The 17181-nt window shown below is 46.9% G+C and overlaps 1 protein-coding gene across 2 annotated transcripts in view; it reads right to left on the minus strand.

Annotated features, from left to right (window-relative positions):
- Positions 1-5823: 5823 nt before the first annotated feature.
- The window catches only part of PTGIS (prostaglandin I2 synthase), a 53767-nt gene continuing 42409 nt past the window's right edge, over positions 5824-17181 (minus strand). The window contains exons 8-11 of one of the 2 annotated variants that reach the window (XM_081561090.1): positions 16700-16881; positions 15437-15588; positions 12729-12809; positions 5824-8569 (exon numbers count right to left, since the gene is read on the minus strand). In XM_081561090.1, the coding sequence (XP_081417216.1) occupies positions 8359-8569; positions 12729-12809; positions 15437-15588; positions 16700-16881 (626 nt within the window). In that variant the 3' untranslated portion in view covers positions 5824-8358. Of the gene's footprint in view, positions 8570-12002; positions 12810-15436; positions 15589-16699; positions 16882-17181 lie in introns of those variants that run through there. The other variant, XM_081561092.1, reaches the window with a different exon arrangement.

The following is a 17181-nucleotide window of genomic DNA, read 5'->3' on the forward strand; positions in this document are numbered from 1 at the left end:
AAACACAACTTAGCGACTAAACAACAACTACTCGGAACACTGGAGATACAGTGAGACTAAATCAGGCAGCCTCTATACTCATGGGTGGGAGATACAGTTAATGAACAAGTAAATGAATAAACCAGATTATTTGAATACTGAGAAATGCTGTGAAGAAAAGTAAGTGAGAGAGAGCATGACTCGATGAGGCATCAGCAAATTTAGATAGGGTGATCAGGCAGGGAGGGCTTCCTGGAGGAGGTGATAAATCTAAGGTGAGAACTTGAGGGCAGGGAGAAGACAACCATGTGAAGTTCCAGGGAAGGAGGTACAGGCAGGGGAAACAGAAAGAGCAAAAGTCCTAAGGTAGAAATGAGCTTGGGAAAAGAGGTTAGAGAGGTGGATGGGATCAGGCCAGGCATATCCCAGTTGGGATTTTATTCTCAAGGTTAAGGAATGAGTTTGACTTTTTTCTTAATCGTAATGGAAAGCCATGATAGAGTTTTAAGCAGAGAAGACCCATGTGCTGCTATATATTTTGTAGTGATTCTTCTAGCTGCTGTGTGCTTTACAGAATTTGGGGGACAAAAGGTAGCAGCAGGAAGACCCATCATAAGGCTTCCACAATTGTCCAGGTCAAAGATAATGGGGTTTGGACTGGGACGGTGGTGGTGGGAATGGCTGGGCAATTTCACAGTCATGGGGCTCTGACAGGGGAGAGTCCTCTGCAAGCCCAAGGCTAGATACTCCATGTCATTCAGATTCATCACTCCAGGTGGCCTGATTCCTGTAAAGTTCTTACTCTGGCTCCAGATACAGATAAAGATATGTGTACAGTGGGTCTTAGAAGCACAGATAGTACAAACAGCTCTGTAACTTTTTTTGCAAAAGTCACGTTGCTACTACTTGTTTATTCATTTACTCAGTGCAAAGGATACAGCACAAACTTACTCAAGAAGGAAGTGTGGCTAGTGTCTCAGAGAGTGAGTTCTGGAGTCACAACGTTAGGTGACTGGTGCCATTTCTTGCAGAATGACCTTGGGCAGGTGGTTTAACCTCTCTGAGCCTTGATTTTTTTTCTGTGTGAAATAAGGAAGTAAATTATTATGAGGAATTTATAGAAAGCGGGTACTCATTGCTAGCTCTCATCATCTGATAGATTGTAGGTTACCCAAGGGCAGGAAGTGGTCTGTCTTGCACATCTCAACCATCAGAATACTTTAACAGGAGGTTAAAGAATAAGGATATTTAGTTATCTCCCATAAAAATTTAGGAAGAGGGTGGTATGAGAGTTGATTAAGCAGCTCATTATGTTACTATGGACCTAGGCTTCTTCCATTTTTTGCCCTGCCTTATTCAACATATTGGCTTTTTGTCCCAAGCTTGTTGCCTCATAGTCACAAAATGACTGCCACCACTCCAGGCATCGGCCTCCATAAAATCATATTCAAAAGCAGAAAGAAGGAGATGGCCAATGTGGCAAAAAATATTTCTCCTTTTATGCTTTTATCCCCTGGCAGTCTCTACCAAGTTCCATTTCATGGGTCACTTCCATACCAATCATTGTCAAAGGAAGTTAAGATTCACACCAGAAGCCTAGGCCAATTACTGCCTTTACAAAATTGAAGTTATTTAACAAGGAAGAAGTGGAGATTAAAGTTGGGTAGCCAGTCAACAGTGTCTGCCACACTATTCCCATAGTGCCCAGCACAATGCTAAGGACAGGGTAAATGCTCAATAAATATTTATTAAATGAACAAATAAATCCTCTTATAGGAAGGTATATAAACACTTATGAATAAATACATATCTGACTCCAAGCATATTCAGTCTTATTCGTGAGGATGGGGGCAAGGTACATAGGCAATAAAACTGGCAAAGAATTCTCTTATGGCCCTCTTCTCTGACTCCAGGCCTTTCACGAGGAGTCCCCCCGAGACAATTCACAGACTCAAATTAGCTGAACTGATATTTGTACATATCTTTTTAAAAGGAATGTCTAGTATGTAAGCAGTGCACAGGTCCTCTGGGCAATCCCCTATGCTAAATAGCAGAGGTTATGAGCTGGTTATCTGCAGCTTTTTGGTTTAAGTCAACATCAGAGGAGCTTACATGAAAATTTGGATTTCTGGCTTTTCTTGAAAAATTAGAGGAACTTATTAACACTGGCCCACATTCCTGTGTAACATGGCAATTACAGCTGGCACAGAGGAGTGGCTGGCCTTGAATCACAGCTGTACCCTTTAGGCAGAATGTGCTCTCTACTTTGCTACAGTTCCTGCCACTCCTTAATGCTCCTCACTCAAGCCACTTTTCTTGTTTATGTCGTTTTCCTCGTCTTGGTATAAATTTAAGCTCATGCTTGTTGTGCACAAAGGCCATGGGAGTCCAAAGAAGCTGTCTTGCCACTCTCTGGTTCCCCAGGCTCTGCAGAGTGCCCAGTTTAGAAATTTTATTTTCTGAATGAAAAGACTATAAATTATTTGAAAGCATCTGGTCTTCATTTCTTAGAATTTTCTGTCATCATGAGCAGAGAGACTATCTAGAAATAAAGCCAATAGAAGGGAATGTAGAGCCTGGAGACCGAGATACTGAGTCCTGTCAATGTTGTAGAGCTCCTGGATCCAGCCATCCCTGAAGGCAGTGCCTCTGGCTTTTCCACTTATGGGAACTAGTAAATATCCCTTCTTACCTAAGCCAGGTTGAGTTGTGATTAAGCCAGATTAAATCCCCAAAAGCCCAACTGATTCAGTCCTCTCTCCACTAACCAGAAGTTTACCATCTCCTTATAATGTACTTACAGGAAAGAGTGCAAAAAGACTAATAAAACTTAGAATGCTCCATAGAGAAGGGGACTTGCATTGAGAGCTCAAGTATAACCATCTCATTTTACAGATGGGAAAACTAGAAAGGAGTAGCTTCCCAGTGGTCAACCAGTGAGTGGGTGGCCAAGTACAAGCACTAAGTTACAAGCTCTCTTCTGCTCAGACCCTCTTGGCAGACCACCCGCTGAGAGGTGTTGGGAGTTTCCCTGAGGCTGTGTGCCGTCAAGTCAGCCTAATTCATCCATGTAAATACAAGTGAATCCCCCTCTAAGCTGGGCTGGCAAGAGACATGTCCATTTGAAGTCAGATTTTTTTCTTGGACTCCAAACTACCAGGCATCACTTATTTATAACCTCACTAAGTGTCTTACTCAGATTTCTGGGCACTTCTGGGTACTGAGCAAACTAATTAATCCCCTCCCGCCTCTGCCCATGGACCCTTGGGAAGGAATCGTTGTTTTCTGAGGGTGGTTATGGGGGTACCCAAAGGCTCAAGGGAAATAATTGACATTTCTGAGTGGCTGTCACTCAGGACAACTGCTCTATGCTATGGCCTTGCCCAGATACAGTTCCAGTAGCCCCAGGGATTCTTCTATCAGCTTGGATTCTGTCTTTTTGCCTGTTTTTCTTTTGCCCCAATAAGAATAATAAAATCAAATAATCATAATCATAATCATGAGTAAAATGGGGTTAATGATGGAATCTACCTCCCAGGGTTGCTGGGAGGAACTAATGAGATAAGGCACATGAAGTGTTTAGCACCAAACATAGCATTAACAAGTTCATATTAAGTCAACATTAGTAATACTACTAACAACCACAATAACAGCAGCTAACATTAAGCAGTTACTATATAACAAGCACTCTACCTATTAGCTGTTGGATGATCCTCGAGTGACCAGATGTTTGATTCTAGTGCCTGTTCTATGCTAGCCTGATTACCTTTATCAAGCCCTGAGTTTCTGGCCTAGGTTTCTGGAAAGTGGGTGTGCTTGGTTTTCTGACCAACCTAAACATTTTCCCATTTTTCTTTTCATCTTTTGCTCACCACTTACCCATCAATCCGTGCACTCACTTGCTCACTCATCCATCTTTCTTTCCATTCATCCCTGTATTCTACCCAGTATCCATCTTTCCACCCACTCATTCACTCACCTACCATTTATCCATGCATCTACCCACCCATATACCATCTGTCTTTCCATCCATCTGTCATTCTACCCATTCATCCATCCAGCCATTCACCCATCCGTCCATATACCCAATCACTTATCCATCTATCCACTCATTCACCTACCATCCACTCACCCATGCCTCTACTTACTCATTCATCCCCACCCAATCACTCATCCAGCCCAGATATTCATGCATCTACCCACCTAGTCACCCACGAATCTATGCACTTTCTCAGACATCCCCACCATCTACCACCTACCATGCTGAAGTGTTTACTACAGGTAATGCTCTGTGCTAAGCCAAGGCCTGATCTCTTGAACTCCCTCCCTGGGAGACAATGTGGACGCCACCAGAGGGTCCTCACAGAGGGAGATTGGTAAACCTGCATGTAGTCCCTGAGCCCCTTGATGGCCTGGACTGTGCCAAAGCCACTGACTTCCCTCCAGGGTCTGTGGCCAGACAATGATGAAATACAGAATGGACTGAGGCATGGGCTTCCAGCAGAGCAATTAGAGGTAAACTGATACCTCTTCCCCACAGAAGAGCCTGGGAACTCCAAGATGCAATAGAAAAGGCGTGAGTCAGCAAAAGGAGGAAATCAACGCCACAGAGACCAAGAGCTAATTAACTGATTCTCAGAAGATAATATTTCATTAAATCCAGCCCTCCTGGTCTTTGGGGACTGATCCCTCTTCTATCTCTTTCCCATCGCCCTTGTCCATGCTGACCTGATCTCCTCTGCCTCCTCTCTCATCTGCCTTCCCTAGTTTTCTACTTCCTTGACTCCAACCTCCCCGCTGTGATGAGGATTGACCTTTAAAGGCATAAGCGTGACCAACTCACTCCCCTGCTTATACCCCTTTATGACTCGTCACTGTCTAAATAAAGGACACACTCTCGCAAGTTGAGGAAAAGGCCATTCACTTACATATTAGCATGTATTCCCCAAGCACCTACTAGGTGCTGAGCTTAGGCTGCATGCTGGGAATGCAGCAGTGGTGAAACCAACCCACACTCCTGGAGCTCACATTTAAACAGGAGATACAAGCAGAGACATTTAAAAATAATCTAATATTGATACTCATTGTGAAGGAAGGAAGTAAAAGTGTGAGAGTACGAATAATGGGAACCCCTGGAGTAGGAAATGGCAAGTCACTCCAGTATTCTTGCTTGAAAAATTCCATGGAGCCTGGGGGGATACAGTCCATGGAGTCTCAAAGAGTCGGACATGACTGAGTGACTGAACATGCATGGAACCTTCTATCATATTGTATATTGACTATTTAATTTTTAAAAGTGGGCTGTGAAATATTTCCCTCTTGATTATCTTAGCACGTATCCAAGAACCATGCATGTCATGATAGTCTATCTTCATGTTCTGATTTTAATCACATCATGTCATGTTATCTAGTTCCTCAGTCATGTCCAACTCTTTGTGACCCCATGGTTGCATGGCTCCTGACCCACCAGGCTCCTCTGTCCATGGGATTCTCCAGGCAAGAATACTGGAGTGGGTTGCCAGTTCTTGCTCCAGGGAATCTTCCTGACCTAGGAATCAAACCTGGGTCTCCCACACTGCAGGCAGATACTTTACCATCTAAGCCACCAGGGAAGCCCCAAAATCAATACAATCTTCTGCCAGAACAAAACGGGCGATTGTCAGGATGCTGGTATCATTTCTGCTGAAAGGTTCTTTGTCGCTTTATTTAAAACGCTCCTTCCTTTAGAAAACATCTGCTGCCGTGCTGTGTAGAGAATGGTAATCCTCCCTGTCCTCCTTCTTGGGCTGAGCTCCAGGAAGTTTGTGCTCAGAAGTAGAGTCTTGTCCACCTCCCATCATGAAGACAGTCCAAGCAACGATTATTTATTTACGACAGCTAACACAATTGGTGGTAACGACTTCATAGGCAGCCTCTAAGTGCAGGCAAGATGAAAAATTGACTAAATCGGAGAATAAAAATGCATAGGGAATTAAAAAAAAAAAAGAATAGTGGTAAGGAAAGGCAGTGACTTCAGCTCAAGAAGTTCCTGAGAGAGTGATGATGCTGATGAGTCTTAAGTCAGAGTGATCACCAAGCCATAAAGGTAGAAAGGAGAGCAGATGCAAAGGCCCTGGGGCAGGCGAGAGGGTTGACAGAGATAGAAGACTGCAGCTGTGGCTAGGGCGGAGTATGGGAGGGCGAGAACGGACTGAGGAGTGGAAGAGAAAAACAGAGGAGGAGAGAAAGACCATGTAGGTGAGGGTTGGCTGGAGGTGTCTGGATTTTATTGCAATGGAATTGAAGGCTTTTAAACAAGGGAGTTCAGTTCAGTTCAGCCGCTCAGTCATGTCCTACTCTTTGAGACCCCATGGACTGCAGCATGCCAGGCCTCCCTGTCCATCACCAACTCCCAGAGTTTACCCAAACTCATGTCCATCGAGTCGGTGATGCCATCCAACCATCTCATCCTCTGTCATCCCCTTCTCCTCCTGCCTTCAATCTTTCCCAGCATCAGGGTCTTTTCAAACGAGTCAGTTCTTCACATCAGGTGGCCAAAGTATTGGAGTTTCAGCTTCAACATCAGTCCTTCCAATGAACGGCCAGGACTGATCTCCTTTAGGATGGACTGGTTGGATCTCCTTGCAGTCCAAGGGACTCTCAAGAGTCTTCCCCAACACCACAGTTCAAAAGCATCAATTCTTCGGCGCTCAGCTTTCTTTACAGTCCAACTCTCACATCCATACATGACTACTGGAAAAACCATAGCTTTCACTAGATGGACCTTTGTTGGCAAAGTAATGTCTCTGCTTTTTAACATGCTGTCTAGGTTGGTCATAACTTTCATGGCTGCAGTCACCATTCTGCAGTGATTTTGGAGCCCAGAAAAATAAAGTCTGCCACTGTTTCCCCATCTGTTTGCCATGAAGTGATGGGACCGGATGCCATGATCTTAGTTTTCTGAATGTTGAGCTTTAAGCCAACTTTTTCACTCTCCTTTTTCACTTTCAAGAGGCTCTTTAGTTCTTCTTCACTTTCTGCCATAAGGGTGGTGTCGCATATCTGAGGTTATTGATATTTCTCCCAGCAATCTTGATTCCAGCTTGTGCTTCTTCCAGCCCAGCGTTTCTCATGATGTACTCTGCATATAAGGTAAATAAGCAAGGTGACAATATACAGCCTTGACATACTCCTTTTCCTATTTGGAACCAGTCTGTTGTTCCATGTCCAGTTCTAACTGTTGCTTCCTGACCTACATACAGATTTCTCAAGAGGCAGGTCAGGTGGTCTGGTATTCCCATCTCTTTCAGAATTTTCCAGTTTATTGGATCCACACAAAGGCTTTGGCATAGTCAATAAAGCAGAAATAGATGTTTTTCTGAAACTCTTGCTTTTTCAATGATCCAGCGGATGTTGGCAATTTGATCTCTGGTTCCTCTGCCTTTTCTAAAACCAGCTTGAACACCTGGAAGTTCACGGTTCACATATTGCTGAAGCCTGGCTTGGAGAATTTTGAGCATTACTTTGGTAGAGTGTGATACCAGTGCAATTGTGCAGTAGTTTGAGCATTCTTTGGCATTGCCTTTCTTTGGGATTGGAATGAAAACCGACCTTTTCTGGTCCCGTGGCCACTGCTGAGTTTTCCAAATTTGCTGGCATATTGAGTGCAGCACTTTCACAGATGAGTGTAAAAGATCTCTTGTTCTCCCCATAACTTCCGCTCCTTAACCCCTGGAAACCACTAACTTGCTTTCTGCCACTACTGACTTACCGATTCTGTACATTTTGTATAAATGGAATCATACAGTATGTACAATATGTAGCTTTTTGTGACGGGCCTCTTTTGCTAGGTGTTTTTAAGATTCATCTATATTGTACCATGGAACAGCACTTCATTTCTTTCTGTTGACAATTGGTATCCGTTGTATGAATATACCACATTGTGTTTATCCACTCTTCAGTTGAAGGACATTTGGGTTGTTTCCACTTTGGAGTTATTTAATATTGACTCTTGAGTGACTGTGTTAATTCTGATATGGAACCTACTTTTCTGTGTTGGGGTATTCAAATGTCCATTCATAGACTGATAATGGAAGTAAATGACAAATGCATTTCTTAATGTTCTTACCTGGCAAAATAAAGTCTGGAGTCTCTGTTAACTTTTATGGTACAGAATCTGAAAGGTCAAAACCCTGGAGCTGCAGACTGCTGATAAAGTCAATGGCTCAGAGAAGCCAAGTGTTGTCCCTCTGGTCCTGCATGTGGCTCAGATCAGGAATGGCAAACAAGAGAGCATAGTGCAGCACTTCTCAAGCTGGGGTGCAGTGCCCCTCCTCAGGCACATGTTGGTCTCCTGGAGAGAAAGACTACATTTCCCAGTCTCCTATGCAGTAAGGAGTGTCATGCAACTAAATTGTGACCAACGAGATAGAAGCAGATTTTTCTCTTTTTTGCTCCTCTCTTCCTGCTGGCTGGAATGTGGACAAAATGGCAGGAGCTCAAGCAGCCATCCTGGACCCTGAGGTAGAAAGCACTGGTTACAGATGCTGGAAGGACCAAAAGGAAGAGCCTGGTGACTGTGGAGATGCCACACACCTTTGATTGTCTGTATCTGTATGAGAGAGAAAGCAATGTCTGCTGTATTGAATATAAACATCTTAATGTGTAAAGTACTGCTATGTAACTTTCAGAGGTCTGTCACAGCCCAATCCAATCCCACCAAATGTGTCTCTGTGGCCCCCCACAGATGAGGAAACTGATAGGAGGGACATTCACCTCAGGACAGTATTATTATTCAAAGATTTGAGAGAAAAAAAGCAATTTTCCCTTTTCAAGTTTTCCCAAAGCTAATTTAATAAATTTCTTCCTGGGAATTCCTTGGTAGTTCAGTGGTTAGGACTCTGCATTTCACTTCAAGGGGCATAGGTTCGATGCCTGGTCAAGGAACTAAGATCCCACATGCCTCGAGGTGTGGCCAAAAAAAAAAAACTTCTCTCCCCTTGTTTTAAATACTAAAACAACTGCATATATTTACATGAAGCATATGGAACATGTGGAAAGTTTGTAAGAGACTTTTCCTGCTTGCTTTACTTTGGGTGGTGAGCCTCTTCCCCAAGGTCCTCTATGGGCACCTGGTCCCTCCTCTGCCCTCAGGGGAATTGCTGATAGATTCTGACCCTGGTCTCAGGAGGCAGGGAGCCTGTGATTGAATCCCAGTCTACCACTTACTACAGTGTGATCCTGGCCAGCCACTTGACTCTCTGACCCTGTTTCCTCCTCTGAAATGGAGACAGTAATGCCACTTGGAAGGAGGCTGGGGAGTGACTTGATTCTGTCCAAGAAAGGCCGTGTCCCAGAGCCAGGCACCCAGGTGCTCCATTCCCTTCGCAGGCGCTAACCTCGCCTCCCTGGACACAGTCGACTCTCAATCTGACTCACAGTCAGAGGCAGTTCCACAAACAAGGATGATTTGATGTATTTCAGCACATTTCCACTCGACAATATCATATAAAAATAGAATTCTTTATTAAAACAGCAAGGTGGAACAATCACTGCTACTCACAAAACACCATCTTTAAAAACAACAACAAAAAACATCCAGATTAATGTTGTTGGGCCAGAAGATTCCACTCTCAGGGCCTGTTTCTCCATCTGGAGAATGGGCAGGTGAGATGTCCCCTGCTCACTGTGGGTGGGATGCACCGGTGGGAGATGACCCAGGGTGGCCCTCGCACTGGGTGTGATGCACACTCGTGGGGTGGGCACCTTACTCCTCTTCCTGTCCCCGTCACCCCATGACGAGGATCAAGTCTCAGGGTGCTGCTGGCATGGCCTTAACGCCACTCAAACAGTTGTCTCTTCCATTTTGTAACTCAGAAGAGACAGAGTCAGGCTCTGAGCCTTGGTGACACCAGCAAAGGGGACCCCTCCCCAGCAGATTTATTTTTCACAATCACTTTCTATTTTTGGCAGCAAGTGATACATGTTGTCAGTTACCGGCAGTGGAAAAAAAGCTCCCTTTTTAAACAAATTTAAGTTTTTAAAAATGAGACCATTTAAAGGAAATAAACTGGTAAACAACAATACAAAATACAGCAAAAAAATAATTATCATGATGGTGGTACAGAAACACTCCTTTAGGTCAACGTACGGGTATTTCCAACCTTGGTATTTTTAGAAGAAAGGAAAAAAAGAAAAAATAAAAAAGATGAAAACAAAGGTGGGTTCAAAGCACTTTCTCCCAAGCTATACTTCAATATCTCCAATACCAGCTGGGGCTGCCTGGTGGGAGAATTGTCTCTTCCTAATGATTGTGGCTCCAAGCAGGTGCCCTCTTTAAAGGGAACAGGCACTTTTTTGAACATGGGTGAGAATCTAGTCTCAGCGACAAAGCAGCCCTGTTGTGGAAGGGGATAATCAGAGGGCTTTTCCCAAGCACATCAGGGTAGAAGCCACGTGCCAGAGATCTTCCCAGAGCTATTTCTGCCGGCCTCCTTCCTTCCCCTCCAAGTCAGGATGAGGCAGCTGAGGGTTGCCATGGAAACCAGCTCCTCCTCCCACAGGAGGCTGCCAGCTCTGATTTCCTGCAGAGTTAAGAAGCAGGCGGCAGCGGGGGTCACCCAGGCGTGAAGATGGGTTTCCCTGGGGATATCCTGCCTCCTGCCAATCACAAAGACTCTGGGAATCCTGGGGCCGCCTGGAGGCTGGGGGCCAGGAAAGCCCCCAAGCCCCGGTGCCTCTCTGAGAAGAGACTAGACCCCAGAACATTCAGAGATCTCAGGTCTTCTCTTATCACTCAAGCTAAAGCTACAGAGATCTAGTTATGTGTGTGTGTGTGTGTGTGTGTCTGCATCTCATGAGATGCATCCACCCATGGGAGCCTCTGGCTCTGTATGCTGTCTGCTGCCAAACAGAACTGCCCCTCCACCACCCCTCTGAGCTCAAGGAACACAGAGCTGCCCATCTAGCATTTGCTGCTGGGAGAGGACGTCTGTTTGTGAAATTCTATCAGCTTGTAAGCTCTGTGACCCTGGGCAAGTCACTTCACCTCTCTGAAGCCCATTTCCTCATCTATAAAGAGCATGTCACCATCCTCTCCTCCCAGAGATGCCATCAAAATAGAAACTGTTCCTGTCACAGACATTTAGAGGGTCTTCAATAAACAGGACCTAATATTAACAAGAATACTTACCATCCTAATAAAGGCTTCCAGGCAATTTTTCTCTTTGATCTGTTTTTTTTTTTTCCCCTAAACGCAAAAGCAAGTTTTCATCACTGATCTGTTTGATCAAAGGGTGGCGCGCCCAGGATAGGAAGGACCATTGGTCTGACAAACAATCCATCAGCAGGATCCTACCGCCTCCTACAGTATCACCTCTAAGAGCAGGAACAGGGTTCTCAAACTTTGGTGCCTTCGAGGGACAGGAGGTACTGTGAATGGAAAAGCAGACCAAGTAGAAATGCTGGTGAACCAGAGCGCATGGGCTCCGGATAAGGGAGACAGCTGCTACTGGGCTCTGGCTAGTGGTGGCCCTCGGGAACACGGGCCCAGTGTGGACAGATCTTTCAAGTCTTCAAGAGAAACTGGACATTTTCAATCAACTCTTCCAAAGATGACAAGGCAACACTACCGTATTTTTTATAAACGCGGCCAAACAAAACAGGCCTGCAGTCTGGATGGGGCCCAGAGCTGGAGCTCCTGAGCTAGAATGGGGGAAACCAAGGTCTCCTCGTTTGGCTCCACCAGCCCCAGGAGTCCTGGGTGCTTGCTTTCACGGGGGCCATCCCGTCTAGGCTGTGTCCTGCTAATTCCCTGCCTGAGTCCCAGCACTGGGAGAGCCCATCCCATGTGGAGCCTGGAAATCTTAATGCTGAGAAGCCTGCTCCTCGGAGCCCAGCATCCAAAGGCTGCCCCCAGCCCACACCGTGGAAGCTCCAGCCTCGGGAAACCCTCCTGCGTTTTCTCAAGGATCGGTGTGAACAGAGAGATGGGGGATGTGTCTAGTGAAGGGAACACCCAGGAAAGCGGATATGCTAAGAGACTCTTTGGCTTTAGGTAGTTTAATAACAGTTCAGGGACAGAGTTTATATCAACAGATGTACTGCTAGGCCCCGAATGGACTTTTTATGGCCAGCGTCTGCTTTGACTTGTTATGGCCTGGACCACACCCAGGGCATTGGATGATAGTCCCTTGGGGGTTGGGGACACAGCAGTGAGGAGGCCTCTTAGCTTGCCCTGTCTGCTGTAGCTTTAGGTGGCGCCAATGCTAGCGATGCAAGAGATGCAAGTTCGATCTCTGGGTTGGGAAGATGCCCTGGAGCAGGAAATGGCAACCCACTCCAGTATTCTTGCCTGGAACATTTTCGTGGACAGAGAAGCCTGGCATACTACACTCCGTGGGGCTACAAAGAGTCAGACACGACGAGCGACTGAGCACATGTACCCGTAGCTTTAGTGGATTTCATAAAGGTGGGAGGAGCTGGGAGCAAAAGAGTGTCATTTTGGAACTTTGCCGCAGATAATCTGTGCCGCTTTTGGTGTCTTTTCTTCACTCCCCTTCTCCCCCCTACATCCGACTGCCCCCAGGCACAGTCTTCGGAAAAACAGCAGGGAAGGGGTAACGTTGGCACTGTTGGATGTTCAGAGCACAGCACCCGGGCTGAACGCAGGCACGGGCAGTTGGGTGATGGGGTAGGCTGGGCGAGCTCACGGCCGGAGGCGGTAACGGACGGGCACATCATGTTCTGGCTGCATCAGCCCGAAGCCGTACCTGCTGAGGTCAAACTCAGGGATCTCCACGTCCGGGGTGATCAGCTCCAGGTCAAAGTGTGTCAGCACAAGGAGCACGAATCTAGAGAGAGATGGTGTCAGAGGCGTGAAGGGGGAAAGAGGGGCATCCGTTCAGAGGCAGGCAGGAAAGCAAGGGCTTCCTCCTGGTCTGACCCCAGCTCTCACTCTGGGAAAGGAAGGTGAGCAAGCAGAGCGCAAAGGCCACGTGCTTCCGAGTCCTGGCTGACAGGCTGTGGGCAGGAGTGACGTGTGCCAATTCCAGCCAAAGCATTTTAGAGCCATTGCCCCGCTCTCCAGCTCTCTCGGCTGCCTGGGCTTCATGTTGAGATGATGAAGCTGGAAGATGGGAAGAATCTGGCCCCCAAGTTCCTGCATGGAGGGGAAGAGCACCCCCCGAAACCCACAGCTGACGTTGCGTGAGTGGGAACCAAACCTGTACAAGCTTGGAGGTCGACTTGGGGGTCATTTGCCACAGCAGCAAAACTGAGTTTCTCCTGGTTAATACAGACACTGACCCTTCCGGATTCTCCCCACCATCCTCACCCCAGGCCCCAGCAAACTCCTGGAACCCTGACTGTCTGCCCTAGTTTGGGCTGCTGCTAAGCCACAGCCGCCTTCATGAGATCAGAAGCGGGCACCCCTCCTCCAGACAGCCGTGGAGATGCTGGGAGAGCAGGACGCACAGCAGGCATGGCCATCACCTGGAACTCTGTCCTGACAAGTACACGAACCATGTGATGATGCAATCAGTGGGCCCGTAAAAGGGGTGGCAGTGTGAACTGCAGTGTGAACTGGTTCCACCAGCCGGATCTTACCACTGCCTGTGTTAGTGAAGGTCAGCCTGATCCTCTACTCCTCTGGGCCCTACCATCACTGCCCCCACCGCCACCCAGGCACCCAACACTGGCACAACACACGGCAGGGAAGACCCTTTCATCTGACTGAATGAGTAAAAAGGAGGAAAGATGAGGACAGAGCAATGTCAACGCTCTGGGCAGGGGAGCTGGGTGCAGACTTGGGCTCTGCCTCTTAAGGGGTTGTGACTCCTCGGGTTTCTTTCCCACTCTGGGCCTCAGTTTCTCTGGCTGGTCAAAGAGGGTCAAAAGGGTGGGCTGTGTTCCTTCCAGCTCTGAAGCTGTAGAGTGGTAGAGGGTGAGTTTATACCAGTGTGTTGGGGGGTCTGTACCCACACCTGGATTTGGAGCCTGGCACCTTCATTCACCAGGTGCCTGACCGTGAGGAATGCTTTGACCTGTAGAGTCAGTTATCATGATGATGAACTGAGACAAAAATAACAGATTAGCTAACTTATTGAATTCTATGTGCCAGCCACTTTGCTAAGCATTTCGTATCCATTATCTCTCTCATCTGTCCAAAAACTTTTTGGAGTAGGAACTACAGTCGGTTCTGCTGTAACACTTGTTTTGAACATGAGAATTCGTGCCAGTGGGATTTATCCATTAGGGCGTGAATGAAGCATAATGCAAATTTCACGTCTGCCTGTGGTCACTTCATCCACAAGAAACACTAAGAGAATGAAAAACTGCACCCAGCTGAATGAAGCTGAGCAGGAATTCACAAAACGCACACACCTATACTCTGTCCCCCAGCGACCTCAGTACACCAGGTGGGTGATGAGTCACACCATTCCCATCAGGCGTCCAACCTCAGATAACCCCCTCCCAGGCTTCAGTGTGACTCATGGCTCCATCCAATGCCCACTTCCATGGCAAACGTACGTCAGGTCACTGGCAAAGTAAAGCACTGTATTTATTGTACCACTTAGGTGTTTCTATTTATTCCACCTAACGTGTGTAAACCTGTGGTAGGGCCCTAAAGTAAATCCTAAAGAAAATCAACCCTGAATATTCATTGGAAGACTGACACTGAAGCTGAAACTCCAATACTTTGGCCACCTGATGGGAAGAACTGACTCATTGGAAACGACCCTGATGCTAGGAAAGATTGAAGGCAGGAGGAGAAGGGGATGACAGAGGATGAGATGGTTGGATGGCATCACCGACTCGATGGACATGAGTTTGGGTAAACTCTGGGAGTTGGTGATGGACAGGGAAGTCTAGTGTGCTGCAGACCATGGGGTCACAAAGAGTCCACACGACTGAGCGACTGAACAACAATAAACCTGCGCTACCATGTTTTCCAGGGCGCGTTATCTTTTTGTGTCATTGATGAGGTTTCTGAATGTTGGGCCCCGGGTCTATTTCCACTACAGCCCTGTGGTTTTTATCGTGTGGTTTCCCACAGCGCAGGGATTTTCAAGAATGCACTGGGAGTTTTAGAGTGGAACCAACTGTAAATGATCTCTATTTTACTGCTGTGAAAACTGAGGCCAAAGGTTAATGGAATGTGCCCATTCACTAGCATAATGCCTGCACATTAAAGTGGGGATAGTAGTAATTACAATAATAACTTGTATTAAAAGCCTACAATGAGCCAGGCAGTGGCTGAAGTACCTAGAAAGGTCCCATTTACTTGTCCTGACACCCTTGGGATGTAAGATGATCAGCACCCCTATTTTACAGTTGAGGAAACAGAGGCAGAGGTTACCCAGATGAACAGAAGGACAGGCGGATGTCATACTCCCGGTCTGTGATCTGAGGGCCAAAGCGCATGGGGTCCAGGGAAGAGAATTTATGGGGCCCCTGGCTCCCCGCGCCTGGTACTCACTGTTTGATGCTGTTGACGGCGTAACCCCTCCCCAGACACTGGTTGTGCCCTGCTCCCCATGGCAGGCTATAGTTCTTCAGTCGCTTCCCATCTTTGTAAAAGTCTTTCTTCTCTGATCCATCAGGGTTCAGGAATCGGTTGTATTTAAATACCTGAAACAGGAAGAAGGTCCCTTTCTGACTCCATCCCCAAAATAGGGATGTATGAAGAAAAATGTCTGAAGCTGTTTATCACAATCTTGTTTATAAGAGAGAAACAGTGGAAACAATGTAAAGCTCAGCTGATGGGGTCTGGTTAAACATGATGGCAGCTAACGACAAGGCTGAGCTTGTTCTGTGTGAGCTGACATTGGAAAGAACTTTTAAGACTGGGTGTTGGGTGAAAAAGAAAGTGTCAGAATATTGTGTGATTCTGTGAATATATAAACACATACTTATTCACATGAGTGTGAGCGTATTATGTGCCTGTAAAAAGACATAAATATCTAAAGGACACACTCCTAACCATGGTTAGGGAACCCTGAGGAAGTGGAGAGGAAGGGAATGAAGACAGATTTTTATTTGTAAATACATAGATGTCTATATTTCTGTCTTAAAGTATGCATTATTTTAAATATAAAACAATTTAAAATAAATGAAATTAAAATTATTTTTACAAAAGAGAATGCCAGTTTCCCCTGGTTACTTTGTAGAGTGGTAACATGAAGAGTGTATTTGAGCACGGGGCTTTTTGTACAGAGTAGGTGGAAGGATAGGTGACTGGACCAGTGGACAGATGGGAGAGTGAGTTGATGATCGCTGCATGGATGGATGGATGCATTGATGGATGGACAGGTGGTGGCTGCATGCATGCACGCATGCACAGTACAGAACATGGCACACAGTAAACATCCAAAACTGTTATAAATCGTGAAAGTCTGCCACATTTCGAAATCTAGGGAGAGGGACAAGTGTTGAGAAGCTAACAGTATAAGATGCTAAATATAGGAAAAACTGCTCAGCTGTCCCTTGCAAAGCGCTTGGTCTGTGTACCAGGTGCTGTGAAGATCTTTCTTAACATAATCACATGTAGTCTTCCTGACAACCCCATGGCAGTAGGTGCTATTACGAGGTCCATTTCACAGGCGAGGAAACCAGAGACACAGAGGTGACAGTAGTCTGGGCCGGGATCCACGGCAAATAAAGAGCCCAACGGGCTGCCGCTGAGACTGCGCAGCACGCGAACCCACTCATTTCCGCCCCCCGACCCCTGATATGTCTTTACCTCAGGATCTGTGTAGATCTCCGGGTCCTTCTGGGGACTCAGGAAGGGAAAGAGAAGGAGGCGGTCCCCACGTCGCAGGCTGAATTCCCGCCCATCCGCCATGGGCAAGGCCAGGTCGGCCACGACCTCGCGGGTGATGAAGGGCGCGGCGGTGAGCCTGAGGCTCTCACTCAGCACGCTGTCTGCACGGGGCAGGGTCAAGGCGGGGGCGGTCAGCAGCGTCCCCTCCGCCACTGAAATACCGCCCCCGCCCCCGGCCCTCATCTGACAGAGGCAGGTGCAGAGTCTGAGGGAAGGTGCATGGCTCTCCCGCCATCACAGAGCCAGGCCCAAACCGGCCGCGCGATGAGAGGCGTTTGCCGCAGAGACCTGGGACATGACCTTCTGGGTCTGATCCTAGAAGAAGCTGCGCGGGAAGGTGGGAGCCAGGCAGGTATCAAAGAGCGCTGGGGAGACAGCGGGGTTTGGCTGGGTCCTCCTGC

This window comes from Giraffa tippelskirchi, chromosome 13, assembly GCF_054371585.1.
Source record: "Giraffa tippelskirchi isolate mGirTip1 chromosome 13, T2T-mGirTip1v1.2.pri, whole genome shotgun sequence".
In the NCBI taxonomy this organism is placed as follows: Eukaryota; Metazoa; Chordata; class Mammalia; order Artiodactyla; family Giraffidae; genus Giraffa; species Giraffa tippelskirchi.